Source organism: Chaetura pelagica, unplaced genomic scaffold, assembly GCF_000747805.2.
Source record: "Chaetura pelagica isolate M959 unplaced genomic scaffold, ChaPel_1.0 scaffold456, whole genome shotgun sequence".
In the NCBI taxonomy this organism is placed as follows: domain Eukaryota; kingdom Metazoa; phylum Chordata; class Aves; order Apodiformes; family Apodidae; genus Chaetura; species Chaetura pelagica.
This window is the reverse complement of record NW_009953574.1, coordinates 1,720,305-1,734,129: the sequence shown is the minus strand read 5'-3', so window position 1 is coordinate 1,734,129 and position 13,825 is coordinate 1,720,305. Positions and strand designations below refer to the sequence as shown.

Below are 13,825 nucleotides of genomic sequence, written 5' to 3'. Positions count from 1 at the left end.
CTTCCAGCCGGTTCCCAGCTGGGTCTGCTCCAGAGGCAGCTCCTGGGCACTCAGAGAATCATCCTGGTTGGAAGGCACCTTGAAGATCATCAAGCCAGCCATAACCTAAATGCCCCTGCCATAACCTCATCTACCCAATCACTGCTTCAATCATGTCACTAAGCACTATATCTGTATTTCTTTTAAACACTTCCAGGGATGGTGACTCCACCACCTCCCTGGGCAGCCTGTTCCACTGTCCAACCACTCTCTGGGTAAAGAAATTCTTTCCAATATCCAGTCTAAACCTCCCCTGGTGCAGCTTCAGGCCATTTCCTCTCATCCTGTCATTATTCACTTGGGAGAAGAGCCCAACTCCCACCTCCCTACAACCTCCTCTCAGGGAGCTGTAGAGAGCAATGAGGTCTCCCCTCAGCCTCCTCTTCTTCAAACTAAACAATCCCAGTTCCCTCAGCCTCTCCTCAAAGGACTTATTATAGGACTCATAATAGCCATGCTGGCCAACACACTGAATCACTGTGGGTGGTGACAGGTGACATTTTCATGCCTGGGTGACAGAAGTCCCTATTACATACCTATTCTTGAATTTCATCCCTGGGCACCTCGGGCACTGCAAATTTCAACCCAGATTTACAGCAGAGCGGTGCTGCTTCTCTCTGTGCTGCTATGGGCAATCAAAGGAGGTGGGTATCTTTTCAGCATGCTCGTGGTCTCCCTACCATGATTCCCAAAAAAAACACAAGGGCAAATGAGGGTCCAGTTTGCCTGAATCAGTCCCTCCCTGGGGCTATCCCTGCAGCTCCCCATGGCCAGCACCAGAGCTGTGCTCCCAACCAGCGCTCCGCACGCCCTGGTTGGGATGAGAGCTCCAGCTCTGGGACAAAACCAAACATAAGCCACACTGTGGCTTCCCCTTCCCAGCAGCTCTGCAGCAGGGCTACATACCTTAGCCAACCCAGCCCTCAGCAGGCTTGTGAAGGTGTCTGGAGAGAAGTAAAGCAGCAGGGACCTACTCACAGTGCAAGCAGATGGAGAAATAGATGTGCCCTGCTCCCATAGGGCACAGGTGTCCTTCCTCGCATCATTCCCCCCTCATCACTCCAGCCAAGGTCTGGCCACCTTCATTTTGCAATTTGACAGGATTTGCTAGAAACTCAGCCATCACTTCTGAGCAAAGCAAAATGCTTTGCCAGGTTCCCTGCTGACAGAGCTGCACACCCCCACCGGCTGCCAGGGGAGCAGCAGGGGCTCCATCAGCCCATGTCTTTGTAGAGAGTCATAGAACATGATTCCCAAAAAAAACACAAGGGCAAATGAGGGTCCAGTTTGCCTGAATCAGTCCCTCCCTGGGGCTATCCCTGCAGCTCCCCATGGCCAGCACCAGAGCTGTGCTCCCAACCAGCGCTCCGCACGCCCTGGTTGGGATGAGAGCTCCAGCTCTGGGACAAAACCAAACATAAGCCACACTGTGACTTCCCCTTCCCAGCAGCTCTGCAGCAGGGCTACATACCTTAGCCAACCCAGCCCTCAGCAGGCTTGTGAAGGTGTCTGGAGAGAAGTAAAGCAGCAGGGACCTACTCACAGTGCAAGCAGATGGAGAAATAAATGTGCCCTGCTCCCATAGGGCACAGGTGTCCTTCCTCGCATCATTCCCCCCTCATCACTCCAGCCAAGGTCTGGCTACCTTCATTTTGCAATTTGACAGGATTTGCTAGAAACTCAGCCATCACTTCTGAGCAAAGCAAAATGCTTTGCCAGGTTCCCTGCTGACAGAGCTGCACACCCCCACCGGCTGCCAGGGGAGCAGCAGGGGCTCCATCAGCCCCTGTCTTTGTAGAGAGTCATAGAAAGGTTTGGTTTGGAAGGGGCCTTAAAGATCTTCTAAATCCAACCTAGATGATCTAGATCTTTGCATTTCTGCCTAGAGACACAGATGCCCAGGCTGGGGCACATCTGCCTGGCAATCCTGTACTGGCTGAAGTTTCTCCATATGCTTTTTTGTGGTGGGTTGCTGGTGGTTTTCATCACATATTTTTTTCTATGAGAATTGTAAGACTAATCTTGAATTCCTCTGCGAACAGTTCTCATTTCCCAGATTCCATCCTATCACAGACACACCACAGGATCTTCTGTGCCCAACCATAATGACTCTAACAGGTACAGGCCCTGCCCAGCAGGGAGCCCAGCTGTGCAGAGCAGGGAGCAGCGGTCGCAGCTCCGTGCCCAGTCTGGGCACCACACAACAGCTAAAGGGCAGAAGTCCTGCCACCTCCTCTGAAGGGTGGGGAGGGGACACATCTCCTGCTGGCTGTGCAGGATGAAGTAGCTAACACAGCCAAAGCCCAAACCTTTTCCTCTGGTCACTCAGGCCATCAAGTGCATCCTCCTCCTCACCCCCAGCACCTGCCTAGAGCCTCATCCCAACCCATCCACCTCTTTTGGTTGGTGTCTCACTGTGCTGAATGTTGCCTGTTGGTTCCCACTCTGTTGGAATGGATTCAAAATCCTGGTAAGTTAATTGGAAGGGGAAAAAAAACATTTAAAAAAAACCATTTACATAGGCAAATTAACAGCCTGTGTCAAATCAACTTCACCTTCACCTCAACTCTGCAACCTTTACAAACAGATGTGCAGTGCCAGCTTAAGGCAGGGGACCCACAGAAGATCAATTATTAGCAATATATGACCCCCAGACCTATTGTCTCTCTTGTACTTTCAACAGCCGAGAAAGCATTAACTTCAAGAGGTGTTGGAGTTGAATATTTTATGACATTTACTTGTACTGCACCTTTCCAATTGTCTTTGTGGTAGAAAGCATGAAAAGACTTAGGAAAATCACTCTTCCCTACATTCATGATTAAAATATCAACAAGAAGTGGCTGTACTAGGCACATTTGCAACCAGGGAAAAAGCAGCAGACAGGGAAATTGATAGCATATAGATACAGTCCTAGAGAGAATATTTTTTCTCCAATCTGCCCTGAGACTCCTTGATAAAGTATTTTAATACTGGATTGTGTGGGTGAAGTTTTTAAACAGACAAATTACAGGAATAATAAAGCTTTAACACACACCATTAACTGTTAAAGCAAGGCTTGAGATGGAAGCTGCCTCCTGCCATAACTCTGCTGCAGTCCCTCTTCTGCATTGCTCTTTACTTCCCAGGAACAACACCAGCTCCAAGGCTGAGGTTTAAATGCATGCCTGGGGGTGCACAGTTCCCCAGAGCAGATTAATAACAGCATGAATGTGTCTTGGGGACTGCAGAGCTCCTCAGAAACATACCTGGAGGCTCTGCAACAGCTCTGGAGCTCAGGTGCACGTGCTGTGTTCAGCCAGCTCTGCTGCAAGACACAAAGTGGGTCCAGCTCCCTGTGTAAACACCCCAACACAGCCTGGGGGTGGGTGATGGGGGGAGACAGAGGAGCAGCCTCGTGGAGGAAGGATCACAGACTCACAGAATCATTCTGGTTGGAAAAGACCTTGAAGATCAAGTCCAACCATAACCTAAGTCTACCAACCCTTAACCCAAGGACCTGAAAGACCAGGAGGAAAACCCACTGCTGCACAAGTGCTGGCAATGCCTTGAAAAACCAAAGCAGCCCAAGGGACGGGCAAGGGCAGTGCTGTTATTCAAGCTGCCATCACCACGGGCATGGAAGATGAGTTTTCCCTAATTCCAGCAGATTTTAATGGCAATTAAATAACCTGTCATTACCCTTAGTAACATACAGGTGAATTGAACTTTTCCTACAGAAGCAGTCTGCACAAGTGCTGGCAATGCCTTGAAAAACCAAAGCAGCCCAAGGGACGGGCAAGGGCAGTGCTGTTATTCAAGCTGCCATCACCACGGGCATGGAAGATGAGTTTTCCCTAATTCCAGCAGATTTTAATGGCAATTAAATAACCTGTCATTACCCTTAGTAACATACAGGTGAATTGAACTTTTCCTACAGAAGCAGTGGTGGCCAACATGAGCAAGAAAAGAGGCTGGTAAGAGAAGCCAGTGAGAGAGCAAAGCCCCACATTTTCAAAGACAAATCCTACAGCATTTTATATTTTGCTATGACAATGGTGTCTGAAAACAACCATACTTACAGGATAACAGTAAATACAGCTGTTTGCTTCTAGGTGTATTCTTTGAAACTCCATATGTGCTGATAAGTTTAACAGAGAAACTTTCATTCCATTAAAAACAACCAATAAGTATATTCTACCACTCAGAGGCAGAAATATTTACCCCAGATCCCAGATGCAGATCAACTATCAGAGTCAGGTCATCTGCAGTACTAGAGTTCAGACTGTTAACACTTCCACTGCTGCCTTTGTCCTCTCCTGACCAGCTCATACCTCCATTTTTGTAAAAAAATACGTTAAAAAAAGTTGTTCTGGGCTCAGGTTTGACATTAGAGCCTTAGCTGAAATAAACTTTCAAAACCCAGTAGCCATTCTCTTTTAGTGACAATTGCCAGGTGACTAGTTTGCTTGCCTTGGATTTTTCTTTTTCTCTACGCTCCTGTAACTCAAAAATGTCTCTAGAGCAAATAAAAGAATCACTCAAGTATTAAATAATCAAGAGGAGTTAGGTTTAAATAAGTACCTAACTATCTATGGCATTAATTAATTCAAACAGCTCTGTCCAGTAGGAAAGCACTGAATGTTTTTGCAATGCTCAGTGGGGTTTTTAATTTATTTTAAAGGAAGTCAGTGTATGATCTTGTTTGGCAGAGGATGGGCAGATTATGGCTCTACTGCCATGCCTTGTGTTGGCTTTGGTGATACTCTACCTATTTGTCCTCCACAAACACATTCTCTGTAGACAGATAAATGTCCCAATATTTGATAATGTAAGTGACAGTCACGTTCCTTCCCTGCACACGTGGGCATCTGCAAGAAGTGTGTTTTTATTGTTGTGCCAATAAAAGAAGGTTATGGGAGGACGTTTATCCCTTCAGGATTGTACAGCAGTGCAGTGTGTGTGCTCACACAACCTGGCACGCAGCCTGGGAGGGTTTCTGTCCTGCCTTAGCACCACAAGCACAGCAGGTTTGCTGGTGCAAAACATGGTTTTGCCCACAGCTCAATGTCAACTGATCTTTCGAGATCAAACAGGCTCATGTTACAAGCAGAAGTTTTGTTTCTTACTGCCTTGGAAATGCCAACTGGGCTTAGGGTTGAGCTGGGTTTTCTCTCTTTTATACGTCAATATCACTGGTAAGATGAACTCTCCATCTCACCTGACCTCAAGCTAAACCTACAGCTACATCTCTGCTCCTTTGCTGTTCCAGAGAGAATCAACAGATTCTGGCTGATGGGAGAACCTGCCCTGGCCCCACGGCAGCAGAAGTTGAGCCTAGCAGAGCTGCTGCCCCCAGATCCCATCAGCTGGAACCTCCCTGCTGTCCTGGGGCACAGGGCACACGTGGCAGGCTGCTGTAAAACAGGGATTTTCTGCAGCAAGGGACCAAGGCAGGCAGGTTGAAAGCCAGTGTCCTGCACTGCAACCTGCAGTCCAGGAGTCCTGTCACATCCATCTGCTCTGGCCACCAACACCTAAACCCAGCCCTCAGCCACAGCCTCCTCCTGAAACACAGGGGTGACCTAAGATTGGTCCCTAAATCCCTTCTGAGTGACAAGGAGAGCTTGCACCACGGGTGCTAAACTACCCAGGGGGTGTGAAGCCCCCCCAGGTGCCACCACGTTCTTTCACAGCCTGTGTGTGTGCAGTGACATGTCTGGGGCCGTGGCCCAGCAGAGATGGCACATGGAGCAGCAGAGAGGAGTGCTGCTGGCTGAATGCCACACAGCTCAAAATTCACAAGCTGATACGTTCCCAAAGCCCCCCAGCCCTCCCCCCCAGGAAAGATAAGAGTTAGTTACAGTGCAAATGCTACAGCGACCTACATAAACACAGTCCTTTTGTAACCAGGAGTCAGGAATGACAGGAACAAGCAGCTAACAGGGAAACGGTGGCAGATTTTAATCCTTGTTGGCTTGAAGCAAACTCTAACAACATTCCCACCCCTTTGGCCCCATAACCCCAGCCCTGCTCTACCTGCACGGAGCAGCTCAATTGCATCTCAAGAAAAATCTCCCCTGCAAAACAAGTGTTGTCTTACCCTGCCCGTTTGTCCTTGGCGTGCAGAGGAGCAGGATTTTCTGAACAAGAAGCCTCAGTTCCTTGGGAAGCTCAGAAATACACACCATGTGTTTCTAAAGAGTCAGGTCATTCCTAATAAATAAGAAATAACCTCATCCCTGGGATTAAAGGTGGCCTGGAACCAGAATGAGCTACCAGAAGAGGGAAAACCAGACCTCCTTTAGTAAACCAAGCAGCTCCCCAGGGCATTTCTGTGGAGGTACATTTTAGTGGTGCTAAAGGAGACAAGGGGACACTTGGGGAGCAGGACCAGCTTTTCAGAGCTACCCAAGGCAAGCACAGCACCCGGGCAGTACTGAAGAAGCTGGGACACCTCAGCTCCCAGTCTCACAGCCCAGCTACGAGGCTGATACCAGGATGACTCCAGACCCTTCTGCTCTGACCAACCCATGAAGAGGCCCCAGCCCTCAGCGGGCAGCCCAGGCCACACAACCACCAGTTTCCAATGCTGCCAAAAGCGTTAAAAATTATACAGCTGGAAGGGGGAGAAGAAGGAAGGAAGGAGCTGGCAACTGGAGCATTTGGAGACTGCTGGCTGGAGGACACAGGTAGGTTGGCTTCAACAGGTAGAGCTGGTGGTGCCCAAGCAAGCCCTGCTGTGGCAGTGGGGCAGGGGAAGGGCAGAACTCACGGCTGGGGAGAGCTTCCCTGCGTTCTTCTGCACGTGGACGACGGCCTCCCGCACCTGGGAAAAGAGGCTCAGGAGGACGTGCTCCATGTCATAGATGCCACGCATGCCCTTGGCCAGCCCCTCCAGCCCCCCGAGGTACTCCCGCCAGTGCTGGTCGATCTCCAGGGCGCCCGCCAAGCATCCCTGCATCACCAGGGAGCAGGAGGTGGCACAGGGCTTGGCCAGGAGCAGCCCCTGGCAGTGGGGGCAGTACCACAGCTTCAGCAGTGCCCGGCCACAGTCCTTGCTGAACTTCAGGTGGTCGGTGGTGTTTATCACCTCGATCCCCAGGTTGAGTGCCTGCAGGAAGACCCGCGTGGCCTGCAGAGACTTGGACACCTGCGTCATCATCACCTTGGGGTAGTTCCCAAAGGCTTTGAGGTCTCTCCTGGCTGCCCGCAGACACTCGGTCATTTCCAGGGAGGGCTCGGGGAAGCCGGGGTTCATCAGGTGCGAGTAAACCAAAGGGAACAAACTGTCAAAGAACTCATTTATCATGTCGTTAACGCTGATGTCAGAGCCCAGTATGTACAGCGAGACGTCGGTAAAAAGTTCTCCAACAAACTTCAGAGCTCTGGGCCCCATGCTTTTGTAGTGGGTCCTGAACATGCTGTTGGTGAAGTTCCTCGCGTGCCGGACCACGATCTCGAAGGCTTCTGCAAAGCAGAGCAGAAGAAATGAAGTTAGGAAGAGATGAGGAGCAGGGAGGATCACGTTATGCCACCTTTCTGCTGCAAAGGCTGGTCCCACCCTGCCCGCTTCGGGTCTCCTGCCTGCTGGCAGCTGTGCCTGCTGCAGAACTCCCCAGCATCAGCAGTTTGCAGGGGAGATGCACAGATTCTGTACACACCAGCTACATTTCAAAATGGCCAAAAAACTACAATCTGGTTAACCTTTCAGCTTTTAAAGAAAATATTGATTCAAGGAAACGGCCAGACTGCAATTTCTTTCTCTCCTTCTTTCACATTGATTTGAAATTAGCAGGAATTCTATCTCAAGACTTAATTTAAGGCAGAGACAAATGTCTGACAAACTGTACAGTGTTTAAAATCAGGAAGCAGTAAATGCTGACATTCCATTATGAAAAGGAAAATATTTATGGGAGTTTAATCACAGAGGATATTCAGACCTGACCCCCCAGCACCCACCCCGCACTAAGTGTCCTCAAAGCCATTTGAAGAACCCCAGCAGTGCTGTATCTCTCCCAAATGCATCAGGCTCCCTTCAGCTGCACATCCAGCCTTTCTTCTGCCCTAGACACAAGCTGCCCTGTGGTCCAAAGTGGTGCTGAGAGCTGGCAACCACTCTCACCCACATTAGGTTGTGCTAAACTGCAGTGTGAAGCTCAAGTTTTACACCATCATAGCGTCAGGACAAGAACAGGTGCACGTTTCCATCTCCCCCTTCAAAGACTTGAGGACTTTCTGCCCACGCCCTCTCCATGGAGTGAGCAGAAGTGCCTCCAGCAGCACAACCACAGCATGGTTATTCCCTTCATCACAGCTCTCCTCGCCAGGAGGCTTCCAAAACATCCATACCCTGGTACATAAAGGCAACATCCCTCCACACAACCCAATTTGCAAGTTAAAGCCTTAGAAGGGGAGGCCACCAGTGCAAACTAAGGTCTTTTTCTTCAGCCAGCTCTCTCTACCAGCCTGCATCCCACTCTCTAGGGTAATATTCATAAAAGACTAAAAATAATGAACAGCCTCTCAGTTCACAGGTCACCAACACCCCATGATATGACTGCTCTCAACCATGTCACTCTGGAAGCACAAATCCAGACCCAATTTGCATGAAAATTATTCCCGTTCAATAATTAAATCAACTGTTTAATTTTTAAAACAGTGTTATTTTCCCCATTTGTTAGGGCTGGGATGCAGCTGAGCGTGGCCTGATGCCTCCCAAGGGGGTTTAGTATCAACACTGGCACAAGCACTGTCAGACCTTGCTGTTTGCCCCTCGTGTTACTCAAGAGCTTTTGGGACCATCACGTCTCCAGGGCTTCCCAGGTGCACCCCAAGCAGGCACACCTGCAGGGCCAGGGACCTGCTGCCCCCACACCAGCACACAGAAAGCTGTGGTGTGAGCAGGACCAAAGCAAAAAATGACCAATATACTTTAGCCAACAGTGTCTCCATCCCACCTGGTGTCTGCACACCTCCCAGCTGGACCACTGGAGCGTTTTGTCCAGAGCTCCTGACACCTTCACCAGGACTGCACCTGCAAGCCTGGAGCAACCATCTGTGTCCCCAGATGAGACCAATCCTTCCTGACACCCCAGTCCAAGGGATGCAGCAGAGCAAGGACACTGAGCCCCTCTCTCCATGCCTCCCTGCCCCTGACAGCAGGCATCTCCACCCCCAGACACACCATTGCCAGGCTCTCCAAGCACAACAGCTCATCCCACACGGAGCAGGGCAAACGTGGGGGCTCTGCAAACACAGCAAATTCTGGTTGCACCCTTATGAAAAGTTTTAAAACAAACAAAAAAAAAAAGTCCCTTTAAATAGGGCAGAGGGATCATAAAACCTTGGTTTATTTTTCCTTCCTTCCTTATCCTCAAGAGCACCAGAAAAGCTTTTTCCTCCAAGAGCACAAAGCACTTTTTTGGGCCAGTGTGTTTTTTGACAGCACTGCAGACCATGCCAGGATTTTCATGCTGTGCCTCACGATTCGCCTTTAACCTCTTCTCTGTTAGTTCCCTTAGAAAAAGTCCTCCTTCTTTCCTTTTCCTGCTCCTCTGTGCTGTGCAAGTTACCAGCAGATCCAAGAGATTCTTTACTGATTAGAAAAATATTCCAAGCTCCTGTGCAAGCCTCCTATGGTGAGAAATGCTTCAGAAAGGAGCTGAGAACAGTGGCCTGTCAGAAGAGAATGCACACACAGCCCCTCTGCTTTAAAGGTCATGACATGCACATAATTCTTATCATAATAACTGGCTGAGAGTGTCTATTTTATGGGCCTTGGAACCTTTGCATACATCCATTAGAGAGAACAGGAACCATAAAAGCACACAAACCCTCCTGCTGCCCTATTAATAGATGCAAGAAATAATAAAACTTCATTTAAAAAAACCAACCCTGAGTCTCACACATCCAAAGTCTCTCACACCCAACTCTCCTTAATAGTTGCTTATTCTGAAATATTCCTCACAAAGGGCTGGCTGCAACAATGTCAAAGCCCTGGCTGCCAGCAGAAGTGACCCATGGTCAGGCTCTGAGCACTTCAAAGAGGAGGAAACTTTGTGGGTCAGTCCCATGTGCTCCCACGTAAGATCCTCACAGTGAAACAGAGGAGACACCTTATTACAGAAGCAGCACAGGCTTCTGCTTCCTTAGAAAATCCCACAGCCTGGATTTGCTGCTGGTAACATCCACCCTGCCCATAACATGGCAGTATTGAAGCTCCTGTTGCTGCAGGGTAATTGAATCTTTTCTTTCTTCTATTTATTTCAGGGACGCTTAAAAAAATGATCACAATTTAAAGCAACTGGTTTGAAGTTCTAGCTGAACAGGGTAAATATAAAGTGTAGCACCAGATTTGCTCCCAGCTGGCAAAGGAGCTGTGTGGCAGAGCCAGCTCATGTCTGTCTCCATCACCATAGCTGTGTACACACAGCAGAACTCCATCATGTCTGGTTATTTATCTGCTCATTTTCTTATATGACTAGTAAGGAAAAAAAAACACCACAACCAAAACACTACCAAAACAAGCAACAGCAACAAAAAACACCACTAAAAAAACACTTTTGCATGCACTGAAATGTGAAGAGTCCTGATCCACAAGTCTGCCTTGGGGTCACAACAGCCTGAGCTGCCATGGGCCCCCACACCAGAAGGGCAGTCCTACCTGGGTAGGTCTTCAGCACATTTCATCAGCAAGTACCTAAAGGTGCTGAACACAGACACAAATTGTACTCCAAAATCGTTGCAGTCAGCACAGGGGCAAAACCTGGGAGCAACTTAACCACAGTGCTCTGTCCTGGGATGGATGGGAAGAATGATGCCCAGGTGACACATCACCAGCAGAGCATTGTACCTGCTGCACAGACACCTGGTGACTCCCTCTGCCAAGTGTACCAGGGCTCCCAAAGGGTGGGTGAAAGCTGAAACTCCACTCCAGACCACAGTTACCAAGCACCAGCTGAGAAGTGTGGGCTATCAGTTATTTTTCCAGCAGGACTCTCGCTGAAGCACCTGGAGAGGAATTGCTGCCTGGTTCCAGTGGTCAGGAGAGGACTAAGCAGCTTTCACAGTGCAAAAGCTCCCCAAAAGACACCCCTGAGAGAGCTGCAGGGCCGCTGCAAATGGGCAGTTAGGGAAAAGAAAATAAATGGGGAAGGAGCAGAACAGAGCCCTGAGCAGGAATTCCTGGCAGGGGAAGGAAATCGCTGCATTCTCCGTTTAGATAGTAAGAGCCTGGTGCTGGGTGAAAAGGCTGCAGCTGCTTCCAAGGGGCTCTGGAGGAACCCAGCAGCTCCCCCAGCCCCAGGAGGCTCCAGCTGAGGCTGGGACATGAAGGCTTCGTTTGAGAGGCTCCGTGATGCAGGGAGCCAGTCCCACACAGCATCCTCCTGCAGGTGAGAGCCCAAACCTCACCGGGCTCCTCCAAAGTGTAAAACACAGAAGAAACTGGGGTTTGTCCAGCAGAAACCTCCCTGGGGATCAGCACGGGTGGCTGGCATCCTGCTGCACTGCTCTCCCTGCAGATGGGGATTCCCTGCACCTTTCCCGGGATGCTGCTGCCTGGGAGCGCCCTGGGCTGAAGGCTGCCACCCCACACTCCTCTTCCCTGTCCTGCTCTGCATACAAAAATACACTTCTAATGTTTTTGGGGGTGTGAATGTGCCCCTTCTCCCTCAGTAAATTTCTTGTGTTGATGTGAGAGCTCCAGGGCAGCACGGGCAGCGACGGGCACAGCCCTGAGAGGAGGGAGCCACAGGCACTCCCATCGGAGTGAGCTCTAAAGGAAATATTTCTTTAATATCTCCAATGAATCAGGCAACTTCAGACTCATTGCAACAGCCTGTGCTCTTAAAAGACACCCAGAAGAGCTCACCAAGAGAGAAACAACTGTTTGCAATGAGGGCCTGGCTGCCACGGGCGCCGCTGCCGAGATGAACCGCGCGTCGTTGCTCAAACAGCAGGTTATATTTATTTACCAGCTGGGGAAGGGTTTGCCATATATCCAGCAGAAAGGGAACAAAACCCAAGAGCTTTTCCCCTGGCAGCAATAAGAGCAGATTCCAGATTTGTTCTGTTATGATTTACACTACACTGCAAGTTTTTAACAACATTAGCTGGAGACAAAAGCTCTTCTAAGCACCATAATTACTTTTGTCTGTGACATTATAAAGCCCATCAGATGGTGCCACTGCTGCTCTTACAGGGTTTGTTTCTCCAAGCACATTTGGGTTTAAAGCTTAAGAAATTCTTCTTTGGCTTTTGGGGTTTTTTCCCCAACTATGACACAGCCTTCTGGATTACTTTGACAGTATTGTCACTACAAAAATTATGGACTTGAGCTCCTGAGCTTATGAGATCAGCTTCCATGCATTAGTAATGAAAATTAGAATGATTCAGTTATTCTCTCTTCCAAATTTTAAGCCACCAGTGTCTGCACTTCCTACCTTGGCTCCACCACCATCAGATCAAGAGAGGAAAGGTCTCTGTCCAGCCTTTAAACGAGAGGGGGGGCTTCCTCTAGCTCCCTGCCCACCACCCTTGCTCCCACAGGAGCCAAGTTTGAAGTCTCCCAGGCCAGTGCTGCTCACCCTCCAAAGCCAAATCTTCATGGTCTTGTAAGAAAAGCATCTTCTTCTAATTATCTGCACCTATCCAAACTCCAAGCTCTAAAGCCATTTATTTTTAATTGTTCAGCTTATCTAGTGCCCTGGCATTTTGAAATACACTCCCTGAAGTTTCTAATAAAAATCCTGTATGGCAGCATCTCATTCAACCCACTCAAAATGCCCCCAAAATGCTCTCCTGTTATATTCTAGGTAGCAGTCTGACTGTTGGGCAATTAGTCACACTGTGGTTCACACATTTATTATTTATATCCCAATGCACAAAAATTTAGTTAATGCAGACAGCAGAGCCCACCAACACCCAGAAGCAAGGAGACAAGAAATGCTGGTGCCCACAGCTCCCAACCTTCAAGTAGCCTTTTCTGGTGGTCCATGCCTGGACCAGACCCTGCCTAGAGGGAGCTGAGTGCAGTGCTCCCTATCCTGAGCAGGCACCCTCAGCTCACCACAGCAAAACCAGGGTTAGGGTTGCTGGAGGGAAGCACTGGAAAGCAGTTTTTCTTTTGAGGGGCACAGGAACCCCTTGAAAAATCCCTGGAGAACCTGAGGAGCACCCACTTCAATGCAGGAAGCCCAGGCTAAGTGAGATCTTCAAATAAATCAATCTCACAGCAAATACCTCTCCAAAAATTACTCTGCAGTGAAATCTCTTCAAGGGCTTCGTGCTTGAACACATGGCTGTGGCTCTTTTGATTAGGGATGGGTTGCATGTCTATTGAGCAATTTGTTTTCCTGAGCACCAAGAAATATTCTGCTTTGTGCCATGACAGATGTCTGAATGCTTAAGAGATTCCTGAAAATTTAATAAAGACAACGTTAAAAATGCAAACAGTCAGGGCTGGCACGAGTGGTGGATGAACATGGTTCTTCATCAAAACCAAGGGGAATGGGAGGAATAAGGGCCCAGAGAAGAAGGCTCAAACTGGGCCCTGGGAGCCCAAGTAGGAAGAGCAGAGAGAGAAGGATGTAAGAGCCTTCTGCAGCAAAAGGTGGCTCAGCTGTGCTGCTGACCTGTAAGATCAAGGAAAGATAAACCTCTCCCCATTCACCCCAGGTCCCCACCCTCGTGCTGAAGCCCACGTGAGGGTTAGAGGGTTCAGATGTCCAGGCTCCTCTCCATCACTGGGCACCAGTCAAGGGATGCAGTACGGCTACTGGGAAGAGGCATGGCAGAGCCCAAATGC

At 49.2% G+C, this 13,825-nt stretch overlaps 1 protein-coding gene across 1 annotated transcript in view; it reads right to left on the bottom strand.

Moving 5' to 3' along the window:
- GPC3 (glypican 3) overlaps positions 1 to 13,825 on the bottom strand; it is a 142,174-nt gene that overhangs the window by 79,665 nt on the left and 48,684 nt on the right. Inside the window, exon 3 of the mRNA XM_009999692.1 lies at positions 6,791 to 7,485. Coding sequence (XP_009997994.1) covers positions 6,791 to 7,485 — 695 coding nt within the window. The remainder of the gene's footprint in view (positions 1 to 6,790; positions 7,486 to 13,825) is intronic.